Source organism: Monodon monoceros, unplaced genomic scaffold, assembly GCF_005190385.1.
Source record: "Monodon monoceros isolate NGI ecotype Baffin Bay Population unplaced genomic scaffold, NGI_Narwhal_1 Super_Scaffold_9, whole genome shotgun sequence".
Classification (NCBI taxonomy): Eukaryota; Metazoa; Chordata; class Mammalia; order Artiodactyla; family Monodontidae; genus Monodon; species Monodon monoceros.
Window position 1 is genome coordinate 28,042,366 of NW_021703786.1, and position 14,492 is coordinate 28,056,857.

Below are 14,492 nucleotides of genomic sequence, written 5' to 3' on the forward strand. Positions count from 1 at the left end.
CCATCCATCCATCCATCCATCCATCCATCCACCCACCCACCCACCCACCCATCCACCCACCCACCCACCCATCCACCCACCAGCTCCTGCTCTGTTCCAGACATACTACTTAGTGCTGGAGGTATAATGGTGGAAAGGACAGTCAATCCCTGTCCTCGTGATGCTTGGCATCAAGGGGAGGTACAGACCAAAGACAAAATAATTCAGAATTGTCATCTGTGCCATCACAGGCACAAATAACAAATTGCTAGAGGGAACACAGGTCGGGGGGCAGGGACAGGAACCAAACCTGAGATGAATGGGGGCTAGTCAAGAAGGGCCTTTGTGAGGAGCTGACATTTGACCTGAAACCTAAAAGATGAGAAGAAGCCACACCTGGCATGAATGGGAGGGAGCAGCCTACAGGAAGAGCCTGGAGGGTTCAAGAAGCCAAAAGCAGACCACTGTGTGTGGAGGGTGTGAATGAGGATGAGGGTAGCCCAGGGAATTGTTGAATAAATTGCCTAAAGAGGGAACAGGTGGACCAGTGAGACGACAGCCAGCCATGTGGTTCTGTTTGCAGGAAAATGCGGAACTCTTCAGAGCGAACACGACGAGCCAGTCCTGGAAGGATTATGTCAACTACGTTGACAGCATGGTCTTGGATGAATTTGACCATTTCATTCGCAAGTCTCTAAATCACCTAATGGACAACATGGTTGTAGATGTAAGTTACAAATGTGAGATATATATATGCATATACATATATGTGTATTATGATATTATAAATATGAGAAAGGTTGACGCTGGAATGTATAATCTGTGGTTTCCTGATGAAAGAACAGACTGTCATGTTACAAATGAACAGACTTATTAAAGTCTTCCCAAGGTGACCAACTTGTCCCGATTTTAAACCTGAAAGTCCTGCGTCCCGGGACCCTGCTCAGTCCCAGGTGCTCAGGACATCTGGCCCTTAAATATGCTGCGGCGTAAGTGGGCTATAGAACACGTACAGGGATCTGAGTTGTCCTATGCTGCTGCCAGGTGAGGAAAAGCAGGTACCACTGCCCCCTCCTTATGCTGATTGGGGGTGGGAGGTGCCCTCCTATCGGCAACATCAGCCACCAGCCCGCTCAACCCTCTGCTGAATTGAGTAGAAGCTTAAACCAGGTCAGCACTGTGGCTTTGCTGGTTAACTGCATCCCAGCCTGTTCTCCAAGAGCTATTCCCTGCCCATGTCCTTTTCACTACAGTGGTTCCCAAGTGATTTTGAATACTGCCAGGAGGGCAAGATGAGAGACACTCTCCCCGCCAAAGCCTACCCGCAGGAAAGGATGGTGGGCACTGCAGTGAGATGCCCTTACACAAGCTGCAGAGGGCGCTTGTCCCCAGAAAATCACAGACCCCAGATTCTGTTGATGAAAGTAGTCGGCATTACCAACTGTTAAGTCTCACCAAGCAAGGCACAGTGACACGGTATCAGCAATGAAGGTAGCTAATTTATAGTAAACTTATAAACTAAATTATCACTACAAAGAGAGGAGAGTCACAATCAAAAGCATGATGAGACCCTGATAACAAAGCATCCTCAAAAAATCCCAGGGAGTCCCCATATTTGTGAGTGGCCAAGCAGCGGAAGCGGACCCCTGAGTCAGAGGCTTTAGAAAAGCCTGGTCCCCTGAGTTTGTGACAACAGACCTCTCCCACTTAGCAACTCACTCAGGCACTAGTGCAGACCCCGCCCTACTCAGTCATAGAACCAGGGGTCTCTCAAGCCAGCCACCCACAGGGCCAGCATGGGACTACGTTTGGAGGAAGATCAGTGGCCGTAGAGCAGGTCCCGAGGCCACCCGTGGGCTTTGGCCCGCACTTTGAGACTCGCCGGTATGTTGGGCGAGCCTCTACCCTGTTCCCTTACACATGAGGCTGCAACTCAGCCTTGCAGCCTCACAAGAGGGATCCTCACAAGAGGGAATAGACAGGCTTATGGCGTGTGTGCTTTAGAAACAGAACCTCCAAGGGACGTGAGGGCTTGTCCTTTCTGGAGCTCAGCGGAGACCATCCTGCCTGTCTGTGACACTCCCTGCCCCTGCCCCACTGAGCACTGTGGCCACAGCTGCTGACACACCTGAGACAGCCACTACCCCACGTGCTCTATGTGTTAGTCGTCCCTCTAGTCCTCACGGTAACCCAAAGAGATGGGGACAGTGATTGCCTCTGTTCTATAAAGCAGCTGTACTCATTTTGTATATTTGGGGAAACTGGGAAGCCGAGGGTCTCGCCCAAGGCCACGCAGCTAGACAGTAGCAGATATGGGCTTTGAACGGAGGTAACGGGTCTCCTCGGCACTCACGATCACTGCTGTATCCCGCCCTGGACACCCAACCTGCATTTGGCCCGATGGCGTTGCATTTGGTTGTGTAGTTCTCGCTCAAGGGCCCTCAGGAAGTGCGTTCTCTGCAGTGGCCCCAGCCAGCAAGGGTTAGCCATATACCTTGTCTGGTGCTGGGGTGAACATCCGGGCACCGAAAATGGTTCAGCCGAGGGCAAGTCTTTGACCCCATGACGGCCTGTTTCAGGAGAGCATCGCACCGCTGTTTGAGGTCCGCATGGAGCTGGACGAGGATGGGCTGGTCTTCAATCCATCCCTGGAGGTGGGCGGGGACCAAGGCTTCCTGGCGCTGATCGGGAGCCTGGTCACTGACATCTACAATGCAGCCAAGCTCATCCCCAGGCTGGCCAAGGGCAGGATGAACTACAAGGTCAGTCTGGGCTTGGTATGGCCCCACCCCTTTCCCTGCCACCAACTGCTACCCCTAATGGGTCCTGAAGGTGAAGAGGAGCCCAGAGGCTTCCATTCCATCGGGTTCCCCAGGACAGTGGCCCGGATTTCTCTCTCCACTCCTGAGATCCCATCTTTCTCCCCAGAGCGGCTTCTCGTCGGTCGACCTGGTTTTCATTCCCCTGATGGCTCCCCACCCCCAATAAGATGCCAAGTGTGCATCCCCAACCTCACTGGTACTTCACTCCCTCCCGTAATTTAAACCCTGTGATCCTCTGACCATGCAGGCTCTTTGACAAATGCGCCTTGCATGGGCTCCCGCACCCATTTGCTCTGAATGCATTAAACACCTAATGTGCATCTGACACGTAAAATGCAGTCAGATCAGATCCTGGGGATGCAAAGGTGTGGGAAATTCAGCCCCACCCCCCGCCAAAGGGAGGCCTGAGAAGGTGTGTTTGTCAGAGCATGGTTTGTGGGGCAGTTAAACAAAAATTGGAAAAGACCTAAATGACCATCAAACACAGGTGTCCTTCGGTAGATTCCGGCCCATCCAGACAAAGGCATCCGGATGAGTCCCAAAAGGGAGCCCGGGATGGAAAGCTGCTCGTGACACGTTTGTTATTAAGTGTTTAAGTTGCGGAACAATGTTTAGAATGTGATTTCATTCGTTTAAACAAAACAAAAGCCTGCCCTCCTATGAATACACTCCAAACTGTTAAGAGTGCTTGCTTCTGGGAAACAGGATCGGGGTGAGGATGGTAGGAGGACAGGGGATGCCAAGGGAGCTTTTTATTTTATGTGCTTCTGCCTCATTTGAACTTTTTGATAATGGGCGCGTATTATTTGTAATAACAAATATTTACAGCAAGATGCTCTGTGCTGTTAGGGACAGAGGTATGTGTGCATACGTGTGCATGTGTGAGTGAATGTAGTGATGTGAGGACATGAGGAAATACCTGGCAAGGTCAAGGACAGCTTCCCAGAGGAGCTGACGCGCGTTCTGAGTCTTGAAGGGTGGAAGGGGATTTCCAGGCAGAGAGAATGGCTTGAGGATTCCTGAGCCGCAAAAAGGTGGTATTTCTGGCCCAAGTGCACGCAGCAGGCTGTTCCACAGCTCAGAATAAAGTGAACTATGCCACCAGTGGTCAGCCCAAGAATACACGCAGCACAGAGCTGGACTCCCACGTGTGCTCCAGAATCTGATAGGATGCGCATCCGGGGCTCCTGCACCCACCCCGGGGTCCTGAGGGGCTTGGCATGATGAACAGGACAGAACAAAGCAGAATAAGGGTCCCGGTGATCAGGCCGTACCCCGGGCTGTGCACGCCCCGCTCTGGTCTCATTTGTATCCATGAGATTTTAATTTACAGAAGTGACCGAGTGACTACATGGAGAGGTCAGTGCCATTGACAGAAAACGTTAATGTCACTCACAGTTCCCCTGGAAAGGAGAAGCACGGCTGGCTACTCAGGGTCTCGGGGGAGGCAGCAGGTTTGGTCAGAAAGCAGAAGCAGGACGGAGGGCGAAGCCCAGGCCAGAGGCTTTGCTGGGGTTTCTGCGGGAAGGCGAGACAGGACCAGGGAAACAGCTCGGGGCCAGCCACTCTGCACATCGGCGGCTCAGGGCTATGGGGGTCGTCTCCAGTTATCTGGTACCTGGCCCTGGGTGATGGGGCAGGGGGAACATGGGCTTGGAGTGTGAGGGTTAGTTAGATAAAGTAGGCGGTTGGGGGATTGGCTGGTTTTCACGTGAAAGGTGTGCTCCCATCCCAGCCCTTTGCTCTCTTAGAATTGGCTGGCCCTGCGAGGGGCAGTCTCTCCCCAGCCAGCAAGATTTTTTAAGATGCCAAAGCTTCTTAAGATACAGGAAATTTTAAAAACATGGTTAATACACACCCTCCACCTTGAGATTCTCCAGTTACATAAGGCAATTGCTCCCTTTTCGCTAACACCAATTTGGGTTGGGTTTTCTGTCACTTGAAACTCAGAGCATCCTGTCCAGCCCGGGCCTCCCGTGCTCCTACTCCGGCCATCATGTGGTCTCCACGCAGGTCCTCACACACCTGCTTCCCTCCCAGCACAGGGCCTTTGCACGTGCTGTGTTGCTACTCTTGCTCTTTACCTACAGTCCATCAGCTCTCAGACCAATGGTCACTTCCCCAGGGAGCGTTCCCCAACCTCCTCCCTGTTACACCTGAATGCAAGGGTCAGAGTCATGATGTCTCGTTTCTGTGATTTTTTTGATGAACATCTGACCCCACTCCTGGGCTGTCTACATCACGTGAGCCCTGTCGACACCCCTAGGGCCCCCTCCCCCTGCGTGCACACAGCAGATTCTGAGTAACTACTTAATGAATGAAGCCACGTGGGTCATCCTGGAGTTTGCCTGGCAAAAGTCACGTCCAGTGTATCTTCTCACGGGAGAACATTGCAAACATTGTTTGCAGATGTCCCTGCGTCCCATCTAGAGAGGTTAGCCACACTTGCACCAACAGGGAGCCACTCTCCAGGGCGGGGAGACCACGGGTGAAGCGCTCACCCATCTGCGCCCCTCCTGCCCCTTGCAGACCGACCTGGAAGACATGACCGACCTCATAGAGATGGGGGAGGAGCTGTCCAACCTGGTCATCAGCGCCATAAAGGAGGCTGAGGAGTACCAGGACTCCTTCGAGCGCTACGCCTACCTGTGGATGGACGACCCCCAGGAGGTCATGAAGAGCTTCCTCATCTATGGCCGCGCCATCAGCCCGGAGGACTGGGACCCCCAGGCCGAGGAGACCCTCCCCAAGATGCCGCCTACCCTCGCCCAGTTCCAGCAGCAGGTGTGTGTGAACCTCACCCACCGGCTTCCTCAACTCCAGAATCCCTGCCATGGAGGGGCACTGGACTTGATTTAAAACTTGGGTGAACATTGTTTTTACATTTTTATTTATTTATTTATTTATTTATGGCTGCGTTGGGTCTTTGTTGCTGCACGCGGGCTTTCTCTAATTGCGGCGAGCGGGGGCTACTCTTCATTGTGGTGCGTGGGCTTATTGCGGTGGCTTCTCTTTGTTGTGGAGCACGGGCTCTAGGCTCGTGGGCTTCAGTAGTTGCAGCACACAGGCTCAGTAGTTGTGGCTCGCGGGCTCTAGAGCGCAGGCTCAGTAGCCGTGGCGCACGGGCTTAGTTGCTCTGCGGCATGTGGGATCTTCCCAGACCAGAGATCGAACCTATGTCCTCTGAATTGGCACGCAGATTCTTAACCACTGTGCCACCACGGAAGTCCAGGGTGAACATTTTTTAAATGTAAGTTTTATTATAATTCAAGTATGGAGAGACCAACAGATCAGCAGACGCCTGCTGTGAAAAGAGAGGTTGTGACTCGTGGCTCCCAAGAGGAGGGGGGCACTCCATGCCATGCAGGGCCACGTAGGGCCACGCGGGGAGGCACCAGTGTCGGGCAGGAGGCTGAGGGAATGAGGGGAAAGCGTGGCTGAGAGCCTGAACTGTGGTCTTCATGGGGAAGAATGGGCAAGGCAGGGCAAGCAGGCTTAGGATGGGCTAGTTTGGATCATTTCAGTGATTCAGGGGCGTACTGGCTGTCCCGGGTTGTCAGGAACCTGGCCCTGGGGTGATTAGGGCAGGTGGACAGTGGCCTGGAGTGTGAGAGCCCCATAGAGGAGGCGGTTGGGTTGTGAGCTCTGGTTGGTTGTTTGCATATGAAAGGTGTGGTCCGGGGGGGGGGGGTTGTCTGCCATCTCTAGGACTTAGCCAGCCAGGGGGCAGGGGCAGTCCCTCCAGGGTCAGCGAGACCCCCAGTACCAGAGCTTCAGTAATATAGAGCATGATGGGAATTCCCTGGCAGTCTGGTGGTTAGGACTCAGAGCTTTCACTGCCATAGCCTGGGTTCGATCTCTGGTCAGGGAACTATGATCCCACAAGACGTGCAGTGCAGCCAAAAAAACCAGGATATAGGACATGAGAAAACATAGTGAACTTACAAAACTTCACCTCTTTTCCTGAAGCTCAGTGAGGGTGACCCAGCCACAGGGAGATGCACATGGGGTGGGGGGACAGCTGGCTGGTGGAGCTTGAGAGCCCAAGGACGTGCAGCAGCATAGAGAGTTAAGGGATGCCCCATGGGTGCCCGGGACCCCATTCACCCCTTGAAACTTTTGGCCCCTGCTGGCCTTGCTTGATGACGTCCCTTTTTGACAGGCCGTCCCGTGTCGGGGATAGACTGCTGGGCCGCAGGGCACCCCGGGGGAGCTGGGAGAAGGAAACTAGTGCCTCGTAAGGGCCTCCCACACACACACATGCTGTGCTGGCCCCAACCCCTGGCCCCGGCAGCCCGACAGGTGAACGGGGTTGTGTCTTCCAGATCAACTCCTATGAGAAGCTGTATGAGGAGGTGTCCAAGTGTGAGGACACCAAGGTGTTCAACGGCTGGCTGCAGTGTGACTGCCGGCCCTTCAAGCAGGCCCTCCTCAACACCACCAAGCGCTGGAGCCTCATGTTCAAGCGGCACCTGAGCAACCACGTGGTCAACAGGTGGGCACCAGGACCGCTGGCCTGACATTGATCATGCCCCAGAGAGCTATGTGCGAGGGGCACCTGCAGGCGGCCTTCCGTGAAGTGTCGGTTGGACACTCCTCCCCCAAACCGGGTGGCTGTTGGGGTGAAGGTCAGGCTCAGAGGCCGGCAGCCCCACGGAGGGTGGGTCCCAGCAGGAAGGTGTCACCTGGCAGGGCGTGGAGGTCCTGGTCCCTCGGTCATTGCTTCTTTACTGAGCACTTACCGTGTCTGGGCGACAGATGCCAAGGAACCCTTCAGGAGCCCTGAGTCGGGCAGGGAAGCCTGGCGTGAAACGTGCCGGTGGTACCTGTGCAGTTACAGGTGGGGTCGGGGCCGGGAGGGGCGTGGAGCCAGGAGAGCGTGTAATCCAGCTCCTCTGTCCGGGAGGCCCAGCAAAGGCTGCCCTGAGACGTGGCTCCATGCGGTACTCACCGACCAGTCGAGTCGGTGAGGCACAGGGGTGCTGGGCAGGCACCCATCACAGGCGGCCTCTCACCCACCAGCCTCGCAGACCTAGAAGCCTTCATGAAAGTCTCCAGGGCGGGCTTGATGAAGCCTCTCAAGGAGGGGGATTATGACAGCCTCGTGGAGGTGATGGGGCATCTGATGAAGGTCAAGGAGAGGCAGACGGCCACCGACAACATGTTTGAGCCCCTGAAGCAGACCATCGAGCTGCTCAAGTCCTATGGGGAGGAGATACCCGAGGAGACGCACGTGAAGCTTCAGGTAAACAGGCCTGGGGGGCCCCCGCTGGGGGAGCTGAAGCTGCGGGCAGGGCCAGAGGAGGGCGGGCTCTTGTGCCGGAGCCTGCAGGCTAGACCTCCTCTTCTAGACATGGGGTCCCCGTGGAATGGCAGGGTGGGAGGACAGGGCTCTCTGGAGACGAGGGGACAGTGAGGCGGCCTCCAGAAGGGGGGAGGGCAGTAGCTCTTCCATTTGATTGGAGTTTCAGTGGATAAAAAGTGCCTTCGAGTCCCACACCTCCTCCTGAGCGCAGTAGGAGCCTGGGCACGAGGGATGGGGGACCAAGAATGGGGTCAGCAGAGACCTGACTGGGTGAGGGCGCCCCAGGAGGGCAGTGGGGCAGCTGCTCTGGGAATCCCCCAACCCAGAAGGCCCGCAGCCGGCCCCGGCCCCGCGTGGGACAGGTGGGCCACAGCAGGGAGGCTGAAGGGGACTTCCAAAAGCCCAGTGCTTTACAGCTAATTCGCAGAGCGCCAGCTGTCGGTGTCAGAGCAGCTGTATGTGCAGCTGGGTCCTGAAGCCACCGCCCAGCCACCCCCCTGGAGTTTGTCTCCTCCCAGACCTGGCTGCCTGCCCCCCCCTTCTCTGCCCTGGCTCTGGGACTGGTCAAACAGGCCTGACTCCCCCTGCCGGGAGGCACTAACTCCAGCCAGTGCCCAAGACCCCACAGCACAGGGGTGACAGGATTGTGTGTCGATTGTGTGTCGGTGGCCGCCGTGATCTCCGCGGTGATCTCATGCTGCCCAGGCCCTGCTTTAGAGCACATTGTGTTTTGCCCCAGCTGCCCCGCCCAGGGCTCAGCTAAGGACCAGGATTCGAAGCGTTTGTGGCCGGGCCCCAGGGGCTCCAGGGCTATGGACAGGGCGAGCGGTGAGATAAAAATTCTGAAAAACATTTGAGGTGTGTCGCTGCCAACAGACTGTTAGTTAATTGTAGAAGAATGTGAAACAATGTCTATTTGTGGGTAAAGAATTTGGGGGCTGGGATTTTTTTCTTTAAAATATTTTATAATAAGTACAATATTTGCCCAAGTGTGGAGAACTTCGAAAATACAAAAAGTCGTCTGATTGCTAAAGCCATTCTTGCCATGACAAAATCGTAGAAACGGAGGACAGGTTAGTGGCTGCCCAGGTTGGGGCGGGGGGCCGTGCTGGGTGCAGGTACAAGGAGGTAACACTAGACAGTTCCTTCACCGTGATGGACAGCAAGGTATGTGGATCGCGGCGGGGGTTATGGGACTCTATACATGAGGTAGAATTGCCTAGGACTGCACACGCTCACGACGCATGCACTCACACGCACACACATGTGCATGCATGCACACAACACACGCGCACATGGATTCAGCTTAAAACACAGGGTGAAAACCGACAGGTTCCATCACCTGCTAACAGAAACGCCCCAGTGTCAGATGCCGGTTTGGGTATCGAGCCTCCACTTTGTGAGATGCCACCACCAGGGGAGGCTGGGGGCGGGCACACAGGACTCTCTGTGCTATTTTTGCAACTCCCCCTGAGTCTGTAATTATTTCACAGTAGAAAATTTTAAAAATAGCAGAAAAAGGAGTGGTCCTTGGCCTTTGCCTGTGTAGGAACTGCCGGAGCAGTGGACCAACACCAAGAAGCTGGCCATCCAGGTGAAGCAGAACGTGGCACCCTTGCAGGCCAACGAGGTCAGCATCCTGCGACGGAGGTGCCAGCAGTTCGAGGTACCACGGCCTCGGGGCGGGGCGGGGCGGGGCGCGGCATGCACCGCAGCTGGGCCCTGGGGCGGGAGCCTGATGGCTTCCACGTGGTCCTCCTGCAGCTCAAGCAGCACGAGTTCAGAGAGAAGTTCAGGCAAGAAGCCCCGTTCAGCTTCAGCGACCCCAACCCCTACAAGTCCCTCAATAAGGTACTTCTGCTCAAGGAGGAGATGGGGTAGTAACTCTGGGGACCCTGATGCTTTCTCATCCTTCCTCAAGCTGTCATTCTCATGAGCCCAGAAACGTGGCCTTGATGGGACTGGGCTCAGGGCCGTACCCGTGTGTGTGCGTGTGTGTGCACATCTGAATATCCTACAAGCCTCACAAACCCACCCTGCGGCTCAGCCCCTCCCTCTCCTAGGTCCCCACGTTCAGCAGTTTGCTGTCCCCTCGGGCTTTGCACTCACCCTGCTCCCTGGCGCCTTCTTCTCCCTGACTCGCCACGTGCAGCTGGTGGCCAAGCCTCACCTGTGTCCCCTGGTTCCCACTGCCCAAGTTCATGGTCAGTGTCCAACGTGCAAGCTCCACGGCCCCGGACCGGGCAGCCCATTCAGGCTAAGGCCCCATGGACTTCCACCTGGCAGGGGCGTTTGGGGTACATGGGGCCTGGGGGGCCCCCAGGAGCACAGGGGGGTACTGCAATGCTCCCGGCACAGTGCTCAGCCCCCACTGTGCCCGGGCCCCAGCCCACACCTCGACCACACTCTGCAGTACCACAGGCGTGAGCGCAAGGGCACCCCAAGATGTCCTTTAGGGCCACCCCACAGTTTCCCTCCCCGAGCCTCTGCTCTTTCCCCTGCTCAGCCTCGAAGCCCACCCTTCCCAGAGGCCAAGATCCTGCCCTCTCTCCATGGGCATTTTCTCAGTCACGCCCCCAGCCCAGAGCAGAGACGCCACCATTCTCTCCTTCGAGCCCCCCGAGCACTTAGCCGTGGACGCAGGCTAGGTTCTTTGAAGAGCTCCCCTGTCAAGTCTGTTTAGGAACCACGTCCATGGTGAGAGAGGCCCGCAAGGCAGGGTGCAAACACTCGGGACCCCCCTGTGTACCCAGTCGAGCGTGGTACACACTCCACACCAAAGCTTTCGCAGCTGCCCGCGCTTAGTCGTGTGGCTCAGGACGAACCTTTTTTCCTCCTCATTGCTTATCTAGATTTTTCTAGTTTTCAAAGCAATCAAGCATTACTTATATACATTTTAATACAATACAAATATATACAGTGAGAGAATGGGGGAGGTTCTGGGAAGTCAGAAAATGTTAGGAGGAAGTCTGGCGTTCATGCAACGTCCATTAAGAGTCAGTCCTCACACCTGAGCTCGCCGAGATGACCCACCCTCCCATCAGAGGAGAAGCTGGGGGCGGGCGGGGAGGCCGCTGCCCTCCCAGCTGGAAAGTTTGCCACCACCCTGTATGCGTGGTGTTGGCTCTGGGCTTCACGGGGACGTGGCGGGGGAGACAGGGAAGGCTCCGCCGAGCGCCGGCACCCTGTTCACCAGCTTCTGCGTGCCCCCAGCAACAAAAGAGCATCGCAGCCATGGAGGGCGTCATGGAGGCTCTGTGCAAATCCGGGAGCCTGTTCGAGGTCACAGTGCCGGACTACAAGCAACTCAAGGCTTGTCACAAAGAGGTCCGCCAGCTGAAGGAGCTCTGGGACACGATCATCATGGTGAGGGGGGCGCCAAGCCTCAGGGGACGGGATTGGGGGGGGGCTCCACGGGCAGCATCCCAGCACCAAGAGGGGGCGCTCCCGTTATCCTTCCGTAACAGCCGCCTCTGATGGTTGATGGAGGCAAAAAGACGAGTAGGAAGCCTCACTGCTCCTGGTATCAAGGCTGTGTGTCCACAGCGGAGGTGCGCGTGTTCGCTCCCCAGTCTCACCTCTTGGCTCCTGTATTTCCAGAGATATTTTAGCTCTTCTCTCTTTTTATTTTTCATTTCATTTTATTTTATGTTGGAGTATAGTCAATCAAGTGTTGTGTTAGTTTCAGGTGTACAGCAAAGTGGTTCAGTTATACATACACATGTATCTATTCTTTTTTTTGGAGGGGGGGCAAGGAATAGCGACTTTATTTGGAAAGCCAGCAGACCGAGAAGATGGCCCACTAGTGTCCCAAAGAACCTTCTTACCCGAGTAGAATTCAGGCTTCTTGTATACTAAAAGGGGAGAGGGTGTGGCTGGTTGTTGCAAACTTCTTGGTGCTGGGATCCTTTGTTCTTGCAGCTGTCCACATAGTTCTGGTCGCAATGTTGACCTCCAACAAGACAAGTGTTATTTTCTGTTCTGAAACTTTTTAATCTCTTTATGAATGGAAAAGTGTTATACCTTTAAAGGTCAAGCCCGGGAATATTTCAAGCTATAGGTGACATTCTTTTACAAAGGTGCAGACCCAGTAGGACCATGTATCTATTCTTTTTCATATTCTTTTCCCATTTATCACAGAGTATGGAGAGGAGTTCCCTGTGCTAGACAGTAGCTCCTTGTTGGATATCTTTTTTTATATATATATAGACAATGGCTTAATTTTATTTTTAAAATTTTTTTTTGGCCATGCCACGAGGCATGCAGGATCTTAGTTCCCCAACCAGGGATCGAACCCGTGTCCCCTGTAGTGGAAGCACAGAGTCCCAACCACTGGACCACTAGGGAAGTCCCTGGTTATCTTTTTTTTTAGAGAAATTAAAGTATTTATTCCATATACAATTTAGGTTTTTTTTAACTTTTTATTTTATATTGGAGTATAGCCAATTAACAGTGTTGTGAGTTTCAGATACACAGCAGAGCGACTCAGCCATACGTATACAAGTATCCATTTTATTTGTTTTGTTAATATATTTATTTTTGGCTGCGTTGGATCTTCGTTGCTGTGCGCGGGCTTTCTCTAGTTGTGGTGAGCGGGGGCTACTCTTTGTTACGGTGCGCGGGCTTCTCATTGCGGTGGCTTCTCTTGTTGCGGAGCATGGGCTCTAGGTGCGCAGGCTTCAGTATTCGTGGCACTTGGGCTCAGTAGTTGTGCCTCTCGGGCTCTAGAGTGTAGGTTCAGTAGTTGTGGCACATGGGCTTAGTTGCTCCGCAGCATTTGGGATCTTCCCCGACCAGGGCTCAAACCCATGTTCCCTGCATTGGCAGGCGGATTCTTAACCACTGCACCACCAGGAAAGTCCCTACACATATCCATTTTAAATACAGCAGTGTGTACCTGTCAATCCCAAACTCCCAATCTGTCCCTCCCCGCTCTTTCCCCCTGGTGACCATGAGTTCGTTCTCTAAGTCTGTGTTAGCTCTTCTCTCTTGTGCTCTTGAACGAACTTCAGAGTCTCTGAAAAATCCTCCTCCCTCCAAAAGAAAACTCTTACAGCTGTAGCTAGAGGTAAATCTACTCCATGAGCGAATCCGGGGAGAATTCCCCTCTTGACAGCCATGTTCACTGTCCCCACCCAGGAGCAGGCTCTGTCTTGTCAGTTATCTTATTTTTTTTATTGCATCATAGTGAAATGCTGTAAATGTCTTCATCCTGACCATGCTGAATCTACCTATTTCTCACAGAGAGGGGGAAAAAATCTTTGGAGCCCCAGGCTACCTCACAACCACCCGCAAAGAGAGAGAACCCATTGATGCCTCTCGATGCTTTATTTTTTTCGCAGTTCACTGAATTCAAGTCTCTTGTGCATGAACGACATTACTGAACAGTCGGTGAAGTCAGAGCAGGATGCTGCACTTTCCCTCGATAAACAACACTTAGCGCAGACCCAAGAATACAGGTTACTTTTCCCAGGAGATAACGATAAGCATTTCTGGTCAGGGTGTTGCAAGAAAAATTCTCCAAAACAAACTAGCCAGGACAATTGTATGATAACGGATACAGAGCAGCTTAAACGCACCAGAAAGGGCCATCAATTCCTGTGGGGATTAAGGTTTCGAGTCTTGGGATCTGCAAGGTAACTCTCTTGTAAACACCCCAATTGTTTGTCTTTATCTGACACGGATGTCTGTCAAGACCGTGTCTTTCCACCCCAAGCCTGTCTCAGCAACCTCTGACCCCCTCCAGGACCAGCCCGTCCAGCTTCACAGATGTTCTCAGCCTACCCTGAATTAAAGACTGTGGCTTCACAGGGCTCTGTCTCCACTCTTGGTAGCATTGTCTCCCAGTAGTGCCTGTGTCTTGTTTCATCCTTTCGTGAGTGAAATATCTCCTGGTGTGTTTAATCAGTCAGTATAAGCTAGGTTACTCTGCAGTGACAGACAGCCCTAAAACAAAACAAAACAAAACAAAACAAAAAAAAACTGTGTGTAGTTAACCACAGACATGTATTTCTCATTCACGCAAAGTCCACACTCCAGTTCCAAGCAACCCTTGGGCAGCTCAGTGCACGCATCCACCATTGCCAAGGCAGACGGAGGGAACTGGGGGCCAGGCGTTGGCAATCCAGTGCTTCTGCCCCCAAGTGTCGGGCATCACCCACATTCCATTGGTCGAGGCAACTGACGTGGCTGCACCAAGAAGTGGGACAGAACTAGATCCTGGTGAGCAGTGACAAGGCCCACGTTTTGCCAAAATATCTCTTAACTGCTGACTTTTAAGTTGAATCTTTTATGATGGAACTGGGTTGTTGGTTTTTTTTTCCCCCTTGTATCCACCCTCTTTACCAAGCTCTGTCATTAGTTCTCAAGACTCATTGGATTTTGCT

General features: G+C 53.7%; 1 protein-coding gene across 1 annotated transcript in view; it reads left to right on the top strand.

The window, feature by feature from the left end:
* Positions 1 to 14,492, top strand: part of DNAH17 (dynein axonemal heavy chain 17) — a 160,970-nt gene that overhangs the window by 75,999 nt on the left and 70,479 nt on the right. The window contains exons 22-29 of the mRNA XM_029210802.1: positions 563 to 706; positions 2,559 to 2,741; positions 5,331 to 5,585; positions 7,127 to 7,296; positions 7,824 to 8,046; positions 9,656 to 9,772; positions 9,871 to 9,957; positions 11,320 to 11,472. Coding sequence (XP_029066635.1) covers positions 563 to 706; positions 2,559 to 2,741; positions 5,331 to 5,585; positions 7,127 to 7,296; positions 7,824 to 8,046; positions 9,656 to 9,772; positions 9,871 to 9,957; positions 11,320 to 11,472 — 1,332 coding nt within the window. The remainder of the gene's footprint in view (positions 1 to 562; positions 707 to 2,558; positions 2,742 to 5,330; positions 5,586 to 7,126; positions 7,297 to 7,823; positions 8,047 to 9,655; positions 9,773 to 9,870; positions 9,958 to 11,319; positions 11,473 to 14,492) is intronic.